This window comes from Tursiops truncatus, chromosome 6 (assembly GCF_011762595.2).
Source record: "Tursiops truncatus isolate mTurTru1 chromosome 6, mTurTru1.mat.Y, whole genome shotgun sequence".
NCBI lineage: Eukaryota > Metazoa > Chordata > Mammalia > Artiodactyla > Delphinidae > Tursiops > Tursiops truncatus.
In genome coordinates, this window is record NC_047039.1 from 34,366,469 (window position 1) to 34,381,218 (window position 14,750).

Sequence of the window (14,750 nt, forward strand, 5' to 3'; positions counted from 1 at the left end):
AAACACTTTTGTGCTTCAAAGGACCCCATAAAGAAAGTGAAAAAGACAACCGAGAGAATGGGAGAAAATATTTTTAAATCATACATCTGTTAAGAGTCTAGTATCTAAAATAAATGTTACAATTCAGTAAAAACAAAAATAACCCAGTTTTAAAGTGAGTAACAGATATGAATAGATATTTCTCCAAAGAAGATATACAAATGTCCACTAAGCACATGAAAAGATGTTTCACATCATTAGTCTTTAGGGAAATGCAAATCAAAAGCTCAATGAAATACATGCTAGGATGGCCTAAAAAGAAAGATGGTGAGGATATGGAGAAATTGAAACTCTCATGCATTGCTGAAGTATAGCTGCTCTGAAAAATAGTTTGGCAGTTCCTTAAAAAGTTAAACACAGAATTACCATATAACCCAGCAATTCCACTCCTAGGTATATACCCAAGAAAACTGAAAACATGTTCACATGAAAATAGTTGAACTTGAATGTTTGTGACATTATCCAAAATAGCACAAAGAGTGGAAACTACCCAAATGTTCATCAACTAATGAATGGATAAATAAAATGTGGTATAGCCATAGAATGTGATATCATTCAGCCACGGGAAAAATGAGGTACTGATGAGACAGGCTGGGACCTGGGACCCTTTGCTGCAAGCGTTTGCACCTGGACAAATGTCTCCTTGAGCAACAGAAACTATACAAAGAAACTATAAGAGACTGAAAATAAATGCTGGCACGCACAGTTGAGGTGAATTATGAACAAGATACAAAAAGACCAAAAACCCAACTGCCACTTCTGAGGTGTCAGGAGCAGAAGCAGGGTACTGCGCATGCCCCCTGCACACACCACCACCAAAGGGGTGGGCAAACCACCCCTCTGGCCTGATGCCTGGACCCGCCCTTACCCTCACCGCATATAAGGGACCAACTCGCCTCCACTCAGGGAGTGAGCAAGGGAACCTGTTACTTGGTTTTGTTCTCTTCTGCTGCAGCAGGAGTCCCAGTTAGGCCTTGCCTGAATTTAAAGAGGCCAAGAACCCGGGTCAGTTACACTGATGCATGCTACAACATGAATGAATCCTGAGAACATTATGCCAGGTGAAAGAAAAACCAGACACAAAGGGCCACAATGTTGTATGACTCCATTTTTATGAATTGCCCCAAATTGGCAAATTCACAGAGACAGAAAGTAGGTTAGTCATTTCCAGGGACGTGGGGGGTGGGAGAATGGGTGGAGAGTAACTCCTAATTGGTACAGAGCTTGACTGGGGATAATGAGAATGTTCGGGAATAATATAATGCTAATGGCTGCACAACTCTGAATAGATTAAAACCACTGAATTTTATATTGTAAATGGGTGAATTTAGTGGTAAATGAATTATATCTCAATATTTTAAAAAGTAAGTCAGATCACACCATTCTTCTCAAAATGCTTCAACAAGTTCCTAGCTCAGAGAAAAAGTCAAAGGAATACAAGACTCTGTAGAGCCACTGCTCTGACCACTGCTTCTCTGAGCTCATCTCCCAACACTCTCCCACCTGACAGTCCCCTCCAGTCACACTGCCTCCTTTCTGTTTTTTAAACACGTGATCATGCTCCCACTTCAGGGCCTTTGCATTTGCTTTCCCCTCAGCCCTGGATTCAATCCTCCACATACCTGCACAATTAACTTCTGCACCTCTGAGGTCTTTGCTTGAATGTCCCCCTTTCAGTGAGGGCTACCCTAACTACATGCCCCAGTATTTCTTTTCCCCATCCCTACCTGGTTCTTCTCTTTTGCATTTATCCCCGTCTAAAATACAGCACGCTTCTCTTATTTATTTCTTACTTCGTATTTATTGTCTGTTTCCTCCCACTAGAATTTAAGGTCCGTGACAGCCAGAATTTTTGTCTGCTTGTTCACTACTATATGCTTCACACTCTACTGGGCAGACAGTAGGTGCTTAGTAAATATCTGTTGGTGACTACAGAATAAATGTATGCCTACAGGGATAAACGGATTTGGAGGACCTGTTCCGAGAATGAAAGCATTTCCAGGTTCAAACAACAGACATACAAACGACTTTGGGGATAAACTTTTTTGAAGGTTGGATACTGCCTTTTATCAAACACTTATCCAAGCCTAAGAGCTGTCAGATGTTTTCTGACACCTGCTAGTTAATCATCGTGACCACACATGAAAGTGGCAGGCCCCAGGCCCTTTTCTTTCAGCAGCCAAGCGTGTGAGCTTTGCTCAGCTTCTCATCTTTGATGCCCACATTTTACTTGTACTTCTTCCTCGATTTCACACAGTGACAGGAACTGCTGGGGAACTCTCTCTGTCTCTCTGTCTCAGGATATTTGTGCTTTGAGTCTGTCTAACTCTGCACAGCTCTGCACACTAAAGACACTCTGGATGTGCCTACTGATAGGAGAAGGAGTCCTCCAGCAGGAACTCCATGCCATCTGACCTCTCAGCCTCCTGAGCTCCAGCCTCCTGAGCTCCAGAAAGCATCTTTGTTGTGCTTCCACATGCGCCCTGCAGGAGCACACATGATTAAATGTACAAACGTTTAACAGCAGGCTCAATGCACAGACTTTTGTATTATTGTTTTTAACTTTTGATTCATTCACTCTAGGGATTCAGCCTTTCCTTGATGGAGACCTAAAACATGAGAGAGAGAAGTTTTGGGGGCTTCTAAAAAATCATAGTGCTTTCAGGAATTTGAGTCTTAGCACGAAAAAATCCCATCTGCTGCTGCCATCTCCACCTTTCTATTTTGCGGATAAAATAGCTCTTGCTTTGTGTCTGTGTGTAGAGCGTGGCAAAAAGATAGGAAACTCAAAAAATGTCAAAGGACCATTTCTGTCATCTTCAAAATCTCTTTCTCCTCTGGTATCCTGAGATGTCTGTCCTCTTTAGTCACAAAAATGTTTTCTCGGGCTTCCCTGGTGGCGCAGTGGTTGAGAGTCCGCCTGCCGATGCAGGGGACACGGGTTCGTGCCCCGGTCCGGGAAGATCCCACATGCCGCAGAGCGGCTGGGCCCGTGAGCCATGACCACTGGCCCTGCGCGTCCGGAGCCTGTGCTCCGCAACGGGAGAGGCCACAACAGTGAGAGGCTCGCGTACCGCAAAAAAAAAAAAAATATTTTCTCTGCAGCAGCTGATCCTACCTGTGCTAATGATTTCAAGTAGCACCTGTAATCCAAATTAGTATAATCCAGAATCTAGCCCCAACACACCTGTTTTTGGTCTGCCTAAATATCCCACAAGTCCTTCAGCTTCTTTCTATCCAAGACTAACTTGTTATCTTTCCACCAAAACAAATTTTTTTTAAATTTAATTAAAATTAAATTTATTAATTAAATTAAATTTTATAAAATTAATACGAAATAAGAACCCCTGGTTCTCCTTCTGTTGTCAAGCCTGACTAATAGCATTACTTTCTCCCCCTCGAGGAAACCAGGAAATTCAAAATCAAGCTTGGCTCTCTGCTCTGTCTCCATGCAAATTCTGTCAGTCACTAAATGACTACTTTGACCTTATTTTAATGAACTTCCTAAATTTTCCTGACCAGATATCTTTTGAAGAAGGATTACCCTCCTGCTCACACTCAAAAGCCAACAGTGGGGGCTTTCTTCTGCTCACTGCTTGAAAGCTGACTGCCCTCTACTCCCATTTTGCAACACTGATTACTTGGGTGACCGAGAAAATGAAACCAGTTAACCAGTTGTTCTCCCCAGCCCCTGCTGGCTGGCCTGGTGCTGGGCCTGGGTTCTGCCTTGTGCTAAGGAAGATCTGGCTCTGTTACCGAACCAAACTTGGGTCCACTCGCCCAACACACAACTACACCCAAATCTACCGACACTGGGCTGTGGTGAAGGAAAGTACAGTGGTTACTGCAAGGGACCCAAGATGCGGCCAAGCAAGGAGAACAGGCAGCTCATGCTCAAAAGACCCAAACTCCCTGATGGCTTTCAAGGAAGGGTTTTTTAAAACTGTATGAGGGAGAGGGTCATAGTGTCTATCATCAGCTCCTGCACAGTTCTGTTTGGTTGATGGCGAGGTAACAGGGTGCTATTTCGGGAATCTCAACCATCAACCTTCTGGCTCCAATCAGTCTGGGGTCTAAGCCCTGTGAGGTCAGCACGCAGTTAACTTCTTCCACCTGGTGGGGGTTTTAAGTATCTGCAAAACAACTCAAGGATAGGTCTCAGGACTTAACTATAGCCCTTGATGAGGAACTAAAGGTCCTTGACTTTGTTCTATGCATAAACTATTATTATTTTGTCCTGCTGGACTGTTTCCTTTGTTTTTGCATTTCTCTGATTAAATTTGCCCTTGGAACTCAGGAAAGGCCTAACAGGCTAAAGCTTTTCTACAAACAAGATGCCAGGACACAGGGCGTCTGTGCCCAGGAAGGCCCCACAGGGTCCTGCTCGGTTTCAACCCTATCACTTCCAGCCTATGTGAGCTTGGATGTGATATTATATGCATGCATGCAATAACACAGAAATCAGACCTATAAACATAGGTTATTGTAAGAAAGCATGGTAAATGCATAAGGTTGTAGAGATCCATAGGTTATCCCATTCTACTGGGCTGAGCCTCCCTAGATTTCTAAGGAAGGCTGTGCAAATTTTGCAGCTTCCATTTTTACTTTCAGGGAGGACTATACTATGGGAATCCCCACTACTCAGAAGCTGAGTCCCTCTCCCGTTTCACCACCATGCTGCCTCCTGAAAGTGGGCAAATGAGGCCCATGGTTCCCAGGGGTCCAGGCCTAACTCTAAAGCCCGGCTGGGGCTGTCTAAATCAATCCTGAGGTCCCATCCGATTGTCCAATAAAGGATAAGGCCCAGAGGGCTGAGAAATCTGTTGCCTAGTGCACATGCATTATTCTCAATGAGAACATTATTTCTTTACAAACACAGATTCATTGTTCTGAATCCTAAGTGTGAACCAGGAATTGGAGCTAAGAGAATCTTACATTTAGAGCCCTAGGCTCAGCTACTCTCCCACTCCTCCTAGGGAGACATCTCTCTCTGCACCCACGCCCCGCTTTCTACAAGAGCTTATATTAAGGAGACTGAAGCCGGAATTAACTGGACTATATACCGTGGGCCACTGCTTTGCCAAATGAACAGGAGCGAAGGACGAGGCTGCCCCCAAGTGGGAAACCCGCAAAAAACAGCGACGCTTCCAATCAGCTTGCAGTTCAGTTCAAGAAACTGAACGGGCTCTGCATTTCCAGCTCGCAGGAATTCCCCTCCTAGAAAGCTGCTGGGGAGGAAATTAGGGTGCATATTCTTTTACTATTACGGGGGGGGGGGGCGCTGAGAAAACAGAAGAGGCGGACCCGTTGTCTCCCAACCTCCCGACCCTATAAAGCACCTGGTTAAACGCAGACTCCGGATCCTCGCCGCGGAGATTTTGATTTGCTAAGGCAGCAGCACTGGGAACCTGGGGTCTAGGTTTCTAACCAAGTGCTACTGATCATCCGGCAGATTTGGAAATTCTTAGATGGGAAGCAACTTTCTGTTTTCCTTCCCGGGTCTCGAGCAGGAGCCGAGCTCTTGTGGGCCATGGGAACCCAGAAGTTGCTGTCTTCTCCTGAGCTTTCTCGCAGCCCCCAGCCGCCACTCTGGCGTCTCCCCAGCAGCCACTGCGGAACCCCGCCCACCAGCCCCGCGTCGGCCCCGGGTCCGCCCAACCACCGTGGTTTCCATGGCGACCCGGGCTGCGCCGCGTGCAGCTTCCCTAGCGCAGTGTAAGGTTGCATTTCTGCCCTAGCGTCCGCCGCCCGACCGAGAAGGGGCTTCTAGTCCAGGACAGTCAAGCTAAGAAGTTACTTTTATTATTAATATTGATTTGAGTATTTCTTGTGCCCTTTTCTTATTTAAAATAAGCTGTAAGAGTTTTGTTTTTTCTGGGGGGTGGGGGAGTAGGAGGAGAGGAATTCGTGTGACGTGTCTTTCTAGTAGTTTTTTTTTTTTTTTTTTTTGCGGTACGCGGGCCTCTCACCGCCGCGGCCTCTCCCGCCGCGGAGCACAGGCTCCAGACGCGCAGGCCCAGCGGCCACGGCCCACGGGCCCAGCCGCTCCGCGGCACGCGGGATCCCCCCGGACCGGGGCACGAATCCGCGCCCCTTGCATCGGCAGGCGGACCCCCAACCACTGCGCCACCAGGGAAGCCCTCTAGTACTTTTATGTAACATCTCACCTGCGTATTCCAATGCTTGGGATAGCATTTGGCTGAAAGAATTCATCATTTCTACTTGCCTTAGCGGTTTACCTTTCTTTGCAGAGTCCTTCCGCGGTGCACGCACGAGGACACTTAAGTCTTAAGGTTTATGCATGTAGGTAGTAACCGTCCACACCGAGGTGATTCCCAGACTGTGGGCTTCCTGTTCCTTACTTTACTATCCCGTCCTGCCCTTCCTTCCACGGGCTGCTGCCTCTGCCGAACCAGATGGAGGACGTCAGTTTCTCAGGGGGCCCAGGTGGGAACGCAAAGACTGCTCTCAGAAGGTCTGGGCGGAGCCTGGCGCTCAGAGTCCTTGTTATTCTAATCAAGGAGCCCCAGCTCATTCTAATCAACTTCCATTAGGAGAGGGCCACAGCTTCTGGAAGGGCTGGGTTTTCTGGTTGTCAACCCTTGGGCCTGGGCATACTCTCAAAAGGTGCCGTAAGTAGCATGGTCCTACCCCGGGGGCCAGTCGGCTTTTCTTTTTTGTCATCCAGGAGGACCAATGAGTTAGGGTGCTTCCTTGGGGCAGTTTGGCTGTTCAGGATGGCCAGAGGCTAAGTGGAAACCTAGGCACCTCAGGAATCCTGTTGATGTGTGGAGTAAATGCTGGGGAGAAATGGGGAGCTCTAGGGAGGGGTGTTGCTTTTACTTTTCTCAGTAACCCAATGGGGAACTATTATTATTTCAACTTTACAGAAGAAGAAAGGGGAGAACAGAAAACTTCAGCAACTTGCCCAGTGGTGGAGTCCAGAATTAAACCACGCAGGGTCTGGCTTCCAAGCTCAGTACCTGAACTTAGTTTCATTTTCTTTTGACATAATGGAGCTCTTATTCAAGCCTCACCCCTCATTAAGTTTTAAAAATTTTTTATTGGAGTATAGTTGATTTAAAACTCATTAATTCAAGAAAATTCATTCACTCATTTAACAGCTGTTTCATCTCCCCCTTTCCTGAACCCCTCCAACTGTAGTTCCATGGGGACAGAGACAACCACATCAATTTCACTGTGTTCAGGAATGTTTGCTCTTAGGAAAGTTTGATGAATGAATAAAGAGCAAAGAGAATAAGTGCTTCAGAGTTTTTTTGCGTTTATCATATAAATTAAAAGAAGGAGACATAACAGATTTATAATTACCTTTTCTGGGCCAGGCACCTAAGATATTTTATCCCTATTTATTCCTGAAGCATGAGATAGGGATGGAGTGTAAGTTTCACTTGTTTCCTCTCTTTTTTTTTTTGATGAGGAAACAGGTTAAGACACACTGATCGCTTGTGGTGGAGCTGGGATTTAGACTCAGCATTGTTTGCCTGAATCCCAACCCTACACTTTTCCCATGTAACCACACTGCCTGCTGGAGCATCGATCATGACATCATAGGGATCAAGGGGAAGGTAGAATTTTTTTTCTAAGTGACAAACCGGCAAGTGAAAGTTTGATTGTAGGTGTGTTATTCTTTGGCCAGACAACAAGCGCATGCACGAGAGGAGAGAGCAAGTATGTGAGTAATAGCAAAGTGCAGAGGCTGGGAGAAAGTTCCCCATGTCCAGAAGACTGTTCTTTGGCTTAGGTCCTGGCTTAGGAAATCCCAAAGGCTCCACATTAAAACACAGGCATTCCCGCCTGTAAAACTAGATGATTACTTACCAGCTCCTTCCATCACAGGCTTGCCTGAGATGAAATTGCAGGGTTGTTTTTTTTTTTATAACTAAGAAGGTGTTGTGTAAGCACCAGAAACAGAACAATGTTGGATTTGGGGGGGGAGAAAGTTTGCTGTAGAATATGTATTTCTTAAAGCCTGTGGTGTGTGTCCTGGTTTATCTTCCTAGAAGAGTCTCTTCTGGGCTCTAATCGTTTATCAGAGGGCATGTGGTTTGGTTTTAGGTAAAAGCCAACCTCTGTTTCCAACGTGTAACTGATACACTCTCCTAGTTTTCCCAGCCCTTAATTTGTTAACACTTACGTTTTCTTTTCTCTCGTTCGGTTGCCATTTTCCTTTATATGTCCCCTGTTGTCCCTCTCAGTGTCACGAGTTTTTGTATTAACCATGCCCCTTGCCTTTGCCTTGACTTCTGCTCCGCCTGCCAGGGTTTTTATGGATGATAGTTAAGGAATCCTGGTGGCTACCTTGGAGAAAACCAGGGTCTTGTTATGCCTGTAGGTGGCATGTGCAGACTGCAGTCTGGGGTGGGGGGTCGGGGGGCAAGGCTTAATTTCTTGGAAGATTTCAGGGGATTGCAAGAAACAGTATTGAAACAACGAAGTACTGAGGTCTTAAAAACATCTTGGCCTTCAACAAGGAGTGAGGTACAGACTTATTAAGCAAACATCTGTTTATCTGCATATACTGACACCACCAGTTCTCCACTATGCTCTCAAGTAATTGCAAACCATAATTTTAAAACAGCTTTTTCTTTTTTCTTTAGCTTCTGATGTTTTCTTTTCCACAGGCAGGGCAGTCAGTTTGTGTTTGACTTAATCACCTGTCCATTGGAATCTAAAAGCACATCTTGACTGTGTGTCGGTTATGTCAATGCAGAGCCAACTGAGTAATTGAAAGTAGTATAAGTTAAAAGTAGTAGTAATTAAAAGAGAAGTAGTAATTTAAAAACAAAAGTAATTAGAAGAGAAGCCACCGCAATGAGAAGCCAGCACACTGCAACAAAGAGTAGCCCCCGCTTGCTGCAACTAGAGAAAGCCCACATGCATCAACGAAGACCCAACGCAGCCCAAAATAAATAAATTAATTAATTTAAAAAATAACAATAATAAAAATAAAAGTAGTAGTAATTGGGCTTCCCTGGTGGTGCAGTGGTTGAGAGTCCACCTGCCAATGCAGGGGACACGGGTTCATGCCACGGTCTGGGAACGTCCCGCATGCCACAGAGCGGCTAGGCCCGTCAGCCATGGCCGCTGAGCCTGCGCGTGCTCCACAATGGGAGAGGCCTGCATAACGCAAATAAATAAATAAATAAAATTAAAAAGAAGATATAATAAATGTAAATATTTATGCACCCAACCTAGGAGCACCTCAATACATAAGGCAAATGCTAACAGCCATAAAAGGGGAAATCGACAGTAACACAATCATAGTAGGGGACTTTAACACCCCACTTTCACCAATGGACAGATCATCCAAAGTGAAAATAAATAAGGAAACACAAGCTTTCAATGATACATTAAACAAGATGGACTTAATTGATATTTATAGGATGTTCCATCCACAAACAACAGAATACACTTTCTTCTCAAATGCTCATGGAACATTCTCCAGGATAGATCATATCTTGGATCACAAATCAAGCCTTGGTAAATTTAAGAAAATTGAAATCTTATCAAGTATCTTTTCCGACCACAACACTATGAGACTAGATATCCATTACAAGAAAAAAAACTGTAAAAAATACAAACACATGGAAGCTAAACAATACACTACTAAATAACCAGAGATCACTGCATAAATCAAAAAATATCTAGGAACAAATTACAATGAAAACATGATGATCCAAAACCTATGGGATACAGCAAAAGCAGTTCTAAGAGGGAAGTTTATAGCAATACAATCCTACCTGAAGTAACAAGAAACATCTCAAATAAACAACTAACCTTACACCTAAAGCAATTAGAGAAAGAAGAATTTAAAAAATGCAAAGTTAGTAGAAGGAAAGAGATTATAAAGATCAGATCAGAAATAAATGAAAAAGAAAGGAAGGAAATGATAGCAAAGATCAATAAAACTAAAAGCTGGTTATTTGAGAAGATAAACAAAATCGATAAACCATTAGCCAGACTCATCAAGAAAAAAGGGAGAAGACTCAAATCAATAGAATTAGAAATGGAAAAGGAGAAGTAACAAGTGACACTGCAGAAATACAAAGGATCATGAGAGATTACTACAAGCAACTATATGCCAATAAAATGGACAACGTAGAAGAAATGGACAAATTCTTAGAAAAGCACAACCTTCTGAGACTGACCAGGAAGAAATAGAAAATATAAACAGACCAATCACAAGCACTGAAATTGAAAATGTGATTAAAACTTTTCCAGCAGGGCTTCCCTGGTGGCGCGGTGGTTGGGAGTCTGCCTGCCGATGCAGGGGACACGGGTTCATGCCCCAGTCCAGGAAGATCCCACATGCCACGGAGCGGCTAGGCCTGTGAGCCATGGCTGCTGAGCCTACGCGTCCGGAGCCTGTGCTCTGCAACGGGAGAGGCCACAACAGTGAGAGGCCCGCGTACTGCAAAAAAAAAAAAAAAAAATTTTCCAGCAAACAAAAGCCCAGGACCAGATGGCTTCACAGGCAAATTCTATCAAACATTTAGAGAAGGGCTAAAAGCTATCCTTCTCAAACTCTACCAAAATACAGCAGAGGGAGGAACACTCCCAAACCCATTCTACAAGGCCACCATCACCATGATACCAAAACCAGACAAAGATGTCACACACAAAAAAAAACTACAGGATAATATCACTGATGAACATAGATGCAAAAATCCTCAATGAAATACTTGCAAACAGAATCCAACAGCACATTAAAAGGATCATACACCATGATCAAGTAGTTTATCCCAGGAATGCAAGGATTCTTCAATATATGCAAATCAATCAATGTGATAAACCATATTAACAAACTGAAGGAGAAAAACCATATGATCATCTCAATAGATGCAGAAAAAGCTTTCGACAAAATTCAATACCAATTTGTGATAAAAACTGTCAAGAAATAGGCATAGAGGTAACTTATCTCAACATAATAAAGGCCATATATGACAAACCCACAGCCAACATCATCCTCAATGGTGAAAAACTGAAACCATTTCCACTAAGATCAGGAACAAGACAAGGTTGCCCACTCTCACCACTCTTATTCAACATAGTTTTGCAAGTTTTAGCCACAGCAATTGAGAGAAAAAGAAATAAAAGGAATTCATATTGGAAAAGAAGAAGTAAAACTGTCACTGTTTGCAGATGACATGATACTATACATAGAGAATCCTAAAGATCCTACCAGAAAACTACTAGAGCTAATCAATGAATTTGGTAAAGTAGCAGGATACCAAATTAATGCACAGAAATCTCTGGCTTTCCTATACACTAATGATGAAAAATCTGAAAGTGAATTAAGGAAACAATCCCATTCACCATTGCAACAAAAAGAATAAAATAGCTAGGAATAAACCTACCTAAGTAGACAAAAGACCTATATGCAAAAAACTAGAAGACACTGATGAAAGAAATTAAAGATGATGCAAACAGATGGAGAGATATACCATGTTTTTGGATCGGAAGGATCAACATTCTAGTGAAAATGACTATACTACCCTAGTGCAATCCCTATCAAACTATCAATGTCATTTTTCACACAACTAGAACAAAAAATTTCACTATTTGTATGAAAACACAAAAGACCCCGAATAGCCAAAACAATCTTGAGAAAGAAAAATGGAGCTGGAGAGATCAGGCTCCCTGACTTCAGACTATACTACAAAGCTACGGTAATCAAGACAGTATGGTACTGGCACAAAAACAGAAATATAGATCAATGGAACAGGATAGAAAGCCCAGAGATACACCCACGCACATATGGTCACCTTATCTTTGATAAAGGAGGCAGGAATGTACAGTGCAGAAAGGACCGCCTCTTCAATAAGTGGTGCTGGGAAAACTGCACAGCTACATGTAAAAGAATGAAATTAGAACACTCCCTAACACCACACACAAAAATAAACTCAAAATGGATTAAAGACCTAAATGTAAGGCCAGACACTAGCAAACTCTTACAGGAAAACATAGGCCCAGCATTCTATGACATAAATCACAGCAAGATTCTTTTTGACCCACCTCCTAGAGAAATGGAAATAAAAACAAAAGTAAACAAATGGGACCTAATGAAACTTCAAAGCTTTTGCACAGCAAAGGAAACCATAAACAAGACAAAAAGACAACCCTCAGATTGGGAGAAAATATTTGCAAATGAAGCAACTGACAAAGGATTAATCTCCAAAATTTACAAGCAGCTCATGCAGCTCAATATCAAAAAAAAATCAAACAACCCAATCCAAAAATGGTCAGAAGACCTAAACAGACATTTCTCTAAAGAAGATACACAGATTGCCAACAAACAATGAAATGATGCTCAACATCACTAATCATTAGAGAAATGCAAATCAAAACTACAGTGAGGTGGGCTTCCCTGGTGGCGCAGTGGTTGAGAGTCTGCCTGCCAGTGCAGGGGACACGGGTTCGTGCCCTGGTCCGGGAAGATCCCACATGCCGCGGAGTGGCTGGGCCCGTGAGCCATGGCCTCGGAGCCTGCGTGTCCGGAGCCTGTGCTCCGCAACGGGAGAGGCCACAACAGTGAGAGGCCTGCGTACCACACACACACAAAAAAAAAACTACAGTGAGGTATCACCTCACACCAGTCAGGGCGACCATCATCAGAAAATCTACAAACAGTAAATGCTGGAGAGGGTGTGGAGAAAACGGAACCCTCTTGCAGTGTTTGTGGGAATGTAAATTGATACAGCCACTGTGGAGAAGAATATGGAGATTCCTTAAAAAACTAAAAATAGAAGTACCATACGACCCAGCAATCCCACTACTGGGCATGTACGCTGAGAAAACTGTAATTCAAAAAGAGTCATGTACTACAATGTTCATTGCAGCTCTGTTTACGGTAGCCAGGACATGGAAACAACCTAAGTGTCCATTGACAGATGAATGGATAAAGAAGATGTGGCACATATATGCAATGGAATATTACTCAGCCATTGAAAGAAATGAAATTGAGTTATTTGTAGTGAGGTGGATGGACCTAGAGACTGTCAAACAGATTGAAGTGAGTCAGAAAGAGGAAAATGAATACCGTATGCTAACACATATATGGAATCAAAAAAAAAAATTGTTCTGAAGAACCTAGGATCAGGACAGGAAAAAAGATGCAGACGTAGAGAATGGACTTGAGGACACAGGAAGGAGGAAGGGTAAGCCTGGACGAAGTGAGAGAGTGGCATGGACAGATATACACTACCAAATGTGAAATAGATAGCTAGTGGGAAGCAGCCGCATAGCACACCCCAAGGATGTCAGAGCAGAATTCAAAGCTGACAGCTCCAGAGGTGAAGACCTCATCCAGAGACTGCCTTGGAGTTAAAGTATGCTCCCCTCTAGCAGCTCCAATGGAAGGAGAAAGGAATCAGACAATGTGGGGTTCAGTTTGGGGTCCCCCCAAACAGACATTAAGCATAAAAATGGATGGAAACATGCCATCACAGAGAGCGCAGGGAAGACTATTACGGGGAGAATGCCAAGAGGCTGTCTGAACAGAAGTGTGCCGAGTTCTGCTAACCTAACACGTCCCAAAAGTTAAGTGGCCCCTCAGATGGCCAGCCTCTCGCTGAATGTGTCAGAGGGCCCCTGGGAGAACCGTGAGTTTCATGTACATCCATGGACCCACTGCAGAGGCACACGGTGTGCTCAGCAGGGCTTGGTTTGACCAATTGTCACCACCTGGGGTAGACAGGAGATCAGTACAGACACCCCGAGTGGTCACCAGGCAAACAACTCATGAGCAATAGGAAAAGATACCGCCTTCAAGTCACCCCATTTCCAAAGAGATCTCCAAAGCCGATTTGAAGGGATCCTTCCCCCTCCAGGATGTTGGTGACAGCCTCTCCTGGAGGGGTGAGCCACCATGTGAACCAGAGCCAGGGGCCAGTGTACTGGAGACATATTTCTAATAATTTTCTGCGTATGCCGAATAAGATCAGGGGTCTTTCTTCAGAAGAGAGCAACTCCTCTTGGCCTTTCCAGGGGCCTAGACTGTCCGAATCAGAATTGGTAATCACATCTCCAGAAGGGAGAGGCAAGTCTAAAGGTGCCAGCCTGGACAGGGAGGCCAGGGAGTGGAGAGATGGGAGTGAGAGCCATGCAGCTGTGGAAGGCAAAGGGGGCACCCATCCCCCAGGACAAGGCTGTGCAGCAGAGGCAGCTCTGGAAGAGACTAGCTTTTGGAAACCTCAAGGCAACTATGGTATGAAACCAAAGCTGGGGAAGACAGTCTCATGATTGGCACTTGTATAACATGCCACGTGGCCACTGGGTTTGAGACACAAGCTCCTTCATATATTACCTCTTAGTTTCATTTTCCATAAATATGAAATGGGCATTGTCTTAGTCTCTTTGGGCTGCTGTAAGAAAAATACCGTACACTGGGTGGCTTAAAGAACAAATATTTATTTCTCACAGTTCTGGAGGCTGGAAAGTCCAAGATCAAGGTGCCAGCAGACCCAGTGTCTAGTGAGGGCCTGCTTCCTGGTTCATAGATGGCTGTCTTCTTGCTGTGTTCTCACATGGCAGAAGCAGAGAGGGGAAGCAAGCTCTTCTGTGACTCTTTTGAGGGTACTAATCCCATTCATGAGGGCTCCACCCTCATGACCTCATCTAATTCTAATCCCTTCCCAAAGGCCCTACCTCCTAATACCATCTCATTAGAGGGTAGAGTTTCCACATATGAA

The 14,750-nt window shown here is 44.1% G+C and overlaps 1 protein-coding gene across 2 annotated transcripts in view; it reads left to right on the plus strand.

Moving 5' to 3' along the window:
- The first annotated feature begins 5,754 nt into the window (after positions 1-5,754).
- LOC109550734 (uncharacterized) overlaps positions 5,755-14,750 on the plus strand; it is a 105,012-nt gene continuing 96,016 nt past the window's right edge. For both annotated transcript variants that reach the window (XM_019940341.3, XM_073806036.1), the window contains exon 1: positions 5,755-14,266. In XM_019940341.3, coding sequence (XP_019795900.3) covers positions 13,891-14,266 — 376 coding nt within the window. In that variant the 5' untranslated portion in view covers positions 5,755-13,890. The remainder of the gene's footprint in view (positions 14,267-14,750) is intronic.